General features: G+C 44.5%; 1 protein-coding gene across 1 annotated transcript; it reads right to left on the bottom strand.

Moving 5' to 3' along the window:
• Nucleotides 1–119: 119 nt before the first annotated feature.
• LOC121842575 (excitatory amino acid transporter 2-like) lies at nt 120–6,262 on the bottom strand (the record flags this gene model as incomplete). The annotated part of the gene is made up of 3 exons (XM_042312452.1): nt 5,899–6,262; nt 1,443–1,582; nt 120–300 (listed from the first exon to the last, which is right to left on the bottom strand). Coding segments are annotated over exons 2-3 (311 nt in total), but the record flags the coding sequence as incomplete, so codon positions are not given.
• Between the last annotated feature and the right edge of the window lie 867 nt (nt 6,263–7,129).

Raw genomic sequence — 7,129 nt, 5'->3', positions numbered from 1 at the left:
CATAATAAACACCAGGAAGAGTAGCTGCTGCCTTGGCAGGAACTAATGGGGATCTATAATAAACCCCAGGAAGAGTAGCTGCTGCCTTGGCAGGAACTAATGGGATCCATGATAAATACATATGATGGCAGGGTTCTGGTCTCCCACCTGTGATGAGACTGGAGATGATCAGGGGCAGGATGAGCATCTTCAGCATCCTCATCAGGATGTCTCCTGGGAACGAGATGATCATGACCACATCAGGGGGGAGCGGCGACATGGGACGCAGTAGTATTCCAGAAACAGAGCCTGTGATCACACCTAGAACACAGAGAGAGAACCCACAGTCATATCAACTGGATCTCTCATTGGTTTTCTGTTGCATGATTTAGAACCACCGTTTACACACACTGGGCTATTTGTATTCATACTCATCAGCTAGTGTTTATACCCTGAACACAACAAGCTCTACCTCGGCTCTCGCTACACTTTCACCCACAAGTTTTAGGCAACCTTATGTACTGTGAGGGATGGGAGGAGACCAAGTGCAGAAAAACTAAATGATATCAAAACTAAATTATATCAAACCCCACACTTTTCATTGTTAAAGATGCAATCCGGGATCTTAAGAATTTACTAATTTGTAACATAACATAACATAATAAAATATGAGTTGCAAAAAACAAAAATACAAATAAAACTTGCTTTTTGTAATTTAACATACAAAATAGATGACATAGAACACAATTGCGCACAATTTTCGGGAACACATTTTGGCTCATTAGCATTAGTTTCAAAACTACTGACTGAAAGTATACACATCTAAACAACAGGTTAACTTACCAAGACAGTAACAACCAGACACATCTAAACAACAGGCTAACTTACCAAGACAGTAACAACCAGACACATCTAAACAACAGGCTAACTTACCAAGACAGTAACATCTATATGACAGACTAACTTACCAAGACAGTAACATCTATACAACAGGCTAACTTACCAAGACAGTAACATCTATATGACAGACTAACTTACCAAGACAGTAACATCTATACGACAGACTAACTTACCAAGACAGTAACATCTATACGACAGGCTAACTTACCAAGACAGTAACATCTATATGACAGGCTAACTTACCAAGACAGTAACAACCAGTCACCTCTAAACAACAGGCTAACTTACCAAGACAGTAAAATCTATATGACAGACTAATTTACCAAGACTGTAACAACCAGACACATTTAAACAACAAGCAAACTTAACAAGACAGTAATAACCAGTCACCTCTAAACGACTGGCTGACTTACCAAGACAGTAACATCTATACGACAGGCTAACTTACCAAGACAGTAACATCTATACGACAGGTTAACTTACCAAGACAGTAACATCTATGCAACAGGCTAACTTACAAAAACAGTAATAAGCAGACACATCTATAGGACAGACTAACTTACCAAGGATGGTGAGGAAAAGGACCAAGTTATTCATGATTTTGCTGCATATTCCCCAACACATAGGCTGAGGAGGCTCCACGATGGGCTCCAAATGGCTTTCATGCATTCTGACCTCCACTTGCCTCTGCATTGTGTTGGCACTAGAGAGAGAGAGAGAGAGATAGATAGGAGGTTTATTCATTTACTCCTCCTTGACCCATAATGCCTAGCTGTGTCAACAGGTATTACCATATTTGCTCCAGTGAAAAGGTCACTGATGCAGCACACCATAAGAGTTTGATGTGGCTTCTTGTCCATCTGTAATAATGGCTCGGGAACTGATGGCAAACAGAATGATAATGTATTCATACTATCACAAAGATGTATGAGGGAGAGGAGACTGAACGAGTGGGTAGAGAGACACATGGGAGATGTGAGTAGATGTCTGAGGGAGAGGAGGCTGAACGAGTGGGTAGAGAGAGACATGGGAGATGTGAGTAGATGTCTGAGGGAGAGGAGGCTGAACGAGTGGGTAGAGAGAGAGACATGGGAGATGTGAGTAGATGTATGAGGGAGAGGAGACTGAACGAGTGGGTAGAGAGAGAGACATGGGAGATGTGAGTAGATGTAGAGGGAGAGGAGACTGAACGAGTGGGTAGAGAGAGAGACATGGGAGATGTGAGTAGATGTATGAGGGAGAGGAGACAGAACGAGTGGGTAGAGAGAGACATGGGAGATGTGAGTAGATGTATGAGGGAGAGGAGACTGAACGGGGTAGAGGAGACATGGGAGATGTGAGTAGATGTAGAGGGAGAGGAGACTGAACATGGGTAGATGAGAGACATGGGAGATGTGAGAGATGTATGAGGGAGAGGAGACTGAACGAGTGGGTAGAGAGAGAGACATGGGAGATGTGAGTAGATGTATGAGGGAGAGGAGACTGAACGAGTGGGTAGAGAGAGAGACATGGGAGATGTGAGTAGATGTATGAGGGAGAGGAGACTGAACGAGTGGGTAGAGAGAGAGACATGGGAGATGTGAGTAGATGTATGAGGGAGAGGAGACTGAACGAGTGGGTAGAGAGAGAGACATGGGAGATGTGAGTAGATGTATGAGGGAGAGGAGACTGAACGAGTGGGTAGAGAGAGAGACATGGGAGATGTGAGTAGATGTATGAGGGAGAGGAGACAGAATGAGTGGGTAGAGAGAGACATGGGAGATGTGAGTAGATGTATGAGGGAGAGGAGACTGAACGAGTGGGTAGAGAGAGAGACATGGGACATGTGAGTAGATGTATGAGGGAGAGGAGACTGAACGAGTGGGTAGAGAGAGAGACATGGGAGATGTGAGTAGATGTATGAGGGAGAGGAGACTGAACGAGTGGGTAGAGAGAGAGACATGGGAGATGTGAGTAGATGTATGAGGGAGAGGAGACTGAATGAGTGGGTAGAGAGAGAGACATGGGAGATGTGAGTAGATGTATGAGGGAGAGGAGACTGAACGAGTGGGTAGAGAGAGAGACATGGGAGATGTGAGTAGATGTATGAGGGAGAGGAGACTGAACGATTGGGTAGAGAGAGAGAGACATGGGAGATGTGAGTAGATGTATGAGGGAGAGGAGACAGAACAAGTGGGTAGAGAGAGAGACATGGGAGATGTGAGTAGATGTATGAGGGAGAGGAGACTGAACGAGTGGGTAGAGAGAGAGACATGGGAGATGTGAGTAGATGTATGAGGGAGAGGAGACAGAACGAGTGGGTAGAGAGAGAGAGACATGGGAGATGTGAGTAGATGTATGAGGGAGAGGAGACAGAACGAGTGGGTAGAGAGAGAGACATGGGAGATGTGAGTAGATGTATGAGGGAGAGGAGACAGAACGAGTGGGTAGAGAGAGAGACATGGGAGATGTGAGTAGATGTATGAGGGAGAGGAGACAGAACGAGTGGGTAGAGAGAGAGACATGGGAGATGTGAGTAGATGTATGAGGGAGAGGAGACAGAACCGAGTGGGTAGAGAGAGAGACATGGGAGATGTGAGTAGATGTATGAGGGAGAGGAGACAGAACGAGTGGGTAGAGAGAGAGACATGGGAGATGTGAGTAGATGTATGAGGGAGAGGAGACAGAACGAGTGGGTAGAGAGAGAGACATGGGAGATGTGAGTAGATGTATGAGGGAGAGGAGACAGAACGAGTGGGTAGAGAGAGAGACATGGGAGATGTGAGTAGATGTATGAGGGAGAGGAGGCTGAACGAGTGGGTAGAGAGAGAGACATGGGAGATGTGAGTAGATGTATGAGGGAGAGGAGACAGAACGAGTGGGTAGAGAGAGAGACATGGGAGATGTGAGTATGTAAATCAATGGGTGACCCCATTTCCCCGACTTTGAATACTACTGACGTAGCCCCTCGTATTAGTGAAAAGGCTCCACTTGAAACAAAGAGTTATTTTTAGAGGATTCACCTATTGGGACAATTCAAGGTGTGACACCTTCTTTCCTAAGAGTGTACCTTGGGGCTTGATACCTGATATTTAGGTTTCAAAGCACACCAGTTATTATAATAATTTTTTAAAACTTAACTAGGCAAGTCAGTGAAGAAGAATTTCTAATTTACAATGACGGCCTACTCCGGCCAAACTTGGACGATGCAGGGCCAATTTGGCACCGCCCTATGAGACTCCACCTCCTATTAGTGAAAGGGTTCACGGCCGGATATGATGCAGCCTGGATTTGAACCAGGGGCTGTAGTGACGCCTCTTGCACTGAGACGCAGTGCCTTAGACTGTTGCGCCACTCAGGAGCCCACCATGACTTGTGTGTTAGTACAGTATGTGTGTGTGTCCAGTGTCTGTCGACAGCAACTGACTTAGACTTAACGTCTGTTATCTCTGCCCTCTGATCTGGGTCAGTCTGAGGATGCAGTGATTTTCCAGTGAATGGAGCTTCTTCGTAATCTTATTCCTCTGAGATGGAAGTCTTCATTTTCAGGTCATGCCCCCATCTCACACTCCTCACACTCCTCCCTCCATCTCTCTACCTAATCGCCTCATCACGTCACCACAGCAACAAGTCTCCCAGCTTTGTTGTGGTCTGGCTTATTAAAAGCTCTTCAACTTAAAGGTGCTCGACCGTCCCTACTCCTAGCATCATTTAAATCACATCTCTTGGGGTGTATAACCTTGTGTGCTGTTGCGTAACTTTGTTCCCTCTGCCATTCTGGAACATCCGTGTGTTGTCACCGTGTCCCGTATTGTTTCATATTTACACTAACACACACTGTCAATACCATCCATTTCCTGAGATGGAGCCCTTCTGCTGGGTCCCCCTGCTACACTGTTACACTGTCCTAAAAATGAACAGCCCTGTACTCACTGGCAAAATATCTCTCGGATTGAGAGGAAAATGGAGGTTTGGCGAAATTCCCTGTTTCTAAAACCATATTGAGTGAATTTGTAACTGGAGTAACTGCTTGTATTGCATACTGTTTACATCCACAGAACCAAAGACGTGACGGAGAGGCAGTTAATAGGTTGTGACTGGCAAATCAATCAGAGGCTGTCTGACACACAGTGCCCGGACATAAGCCTGTTAAGGCCGACAAAATTAGCCTGTCAAGCACACCAGTGGTTTAGTTACATAACCTCTCAGGGGTGACCCAGGAACTGTCAAGGTGTGCCAAGCTGCGATTAGACCGTCTTGAGCAAGGGATTACTGTTTGATTCACAGATTCAGAAATACAGATTCACAATACATACAAATGAAATCACATATTTAAAAAACACAATTATTCACACAGCTCTTTGGCAAGAAATGGCCCCCTCACCAAGTCATCCATACTGCCTATCTGCTCTATGGTGCATCAGTACCAAAAGCTTTTCAAAGCCTAAACAATATATCGCTACAGTCAACTGAAGCCTGACTGTAGCAATTGTGAAGCACTTGAATCAGGATCCAGGGCACATACGATTTGCTAATGTCATTATGTGTCTCATTAGATAGGGTACATCTCATTGAGCTGGATGGTTCTCAAGGCCACCTGGCTGGGTTGGTGCAGATGAGGTCAAAGGGGAGAGTGTCTCAGCTCTCTCACCAGAAAGGGATGACCTCTGATTACCAAAGGTCAAATGACAATACGTGAAGAATGATCAGACACGTCACAGACGTCAGAGCATTTTCCCTTTTTGCGTCAGGGGACAACAACAATACTGTTGCATAATACTGTGATGAGGAAATTCTACTCAACAATACTGTTGCATAATACTGTGATGAGGAAATTCTACTCAACAATACTGTTGCATAATACTGGGAGATGCAAACTTTCAATCATACCTTCAAAAATCCATGACAGCAACTGCCTCTATAATAAATACAGCACGGTAAAAGTAGAATGTAGAAGGTTTGAAGAGAAACATTCTGGAGCGCTTCAAGAAAATGTTTCAAACCTTTGATATTCAATTAAAACCTTTACATTTAGCTTACCTGTAGTTGTTGTCTGGAATTTGGAATGGAAGGTGACGTACTAAAGAGTCACTACTCAGTCAGCCATGGGCTGCAAGGATAGAGTCAAAGAAAGGAAGGGAAATTCACGGTCTATCCATCTTGGAGATTCAGTGAAGATCCACAAACATATGAAGGTCCCCCTTGCCCCTTAAATAAGGGAATGTAGAAATCTGGAGGCTATGCGGGAGTAGATCTCAAGAAGAAAGCCAGCAGCACCTTCTCAGCATCCAATCGAAATACAATGAATAATCAGCAATGCCCATGGAAGACTAAGAATGGTATCCGCAGTCACTGAAGTCGACTCATCCAAGCATGTGTGTAGACCTGAAGTGACCAACCTGCACGTTCTGTTTAATTGTAAGCAGCAAGTGAAATCCTTGGTGCCCTCCTCTTTCTCCTTCTCTACCTGTCTAATCCGTCCTTAAAGCATGCGCTGTAATGCTTTTCCCTCGGATGTGAGGCGGGATAAAGACGCACGAGATTCTCAAACAATCAAAGCAGGCCTGCAAGCCAAGTGCTCAAGAAAAGGAACACTTGGCTGTTGCATTGAAGAGACATGTGCGTTGTATAGCCAACCCAGATGTAAACAAAGAGGAGAGGGAAGTTTGAGTAGTAATGAATCAGACAAGATGGGCTCTTTCAACTCACACTTTTAGAAAAAGGGATCTAGAACAATAAAGGATTCCTCAGCTTGTCCTTGCAGTTTAGAAGAACCCTCATTCCAGGTAGAACATTTTCTCCATAAAATGAAGCCTTTTAGAACCTTTCCTTAGAGAAGGATGAAAAAGGTTCCAAATAGAATCCTTGTCCTTGTTAAACCAAGGCCAATGTCCTCACCCCTGGTGAAAGGTGACCGAGCTAGATCAACGTTTGTCAGACCATGAGACATCCTGAAAATCGGTCTTCTCACAAAATTGGCTGTAGCGTCCAAACAGTTTAGGCTACACAATAATATGAGGTGAGTCACTCACAAACATGTACAGTGCATTCAGAAAAGTATTCAGACCCCTTCACGTTTTCCACATTTTGTTACATTACATCCTTATTCTAAAATGGATTGAATAATCTACACACAATACCCCATAATGACAAAGCAAAAACAGGTTATTAGAATTGATTTTGTCTCAAAGCCACTGCTGGGTTGTCTTGGCTGTGTGCTTAGGGTCATTGTCCTATTGTAAGATGAACCTTCGCCCTAGTCTGGGGTCCT

The sequence above is a fragment of the Oncorhynchus tshawytscha genome, unplaced genomic scaffold (genome assembly GCF_018296145.1).
Source record: "Oncorhynchus tshawytscha isolate Ot180627B unplaced genomic scaffold, Otsh_v2.0 Un_contig_17120_pilon_pilon, whole genome shotgun sequence".
NCBI classification, from domain to species: domain Eukaryota; kingdom Metazoa; phylum Chordata; class Actinopteri; order Salmoniformes; family Salmonidae; genus Oncorhynchus; species Oncorhynchus tshawytscha.
The sequence above is the reverse complement of the archived record's forward strand: the minus strand, read 5'-3'. Positions and strand labels throughout refer to the sequence as shown.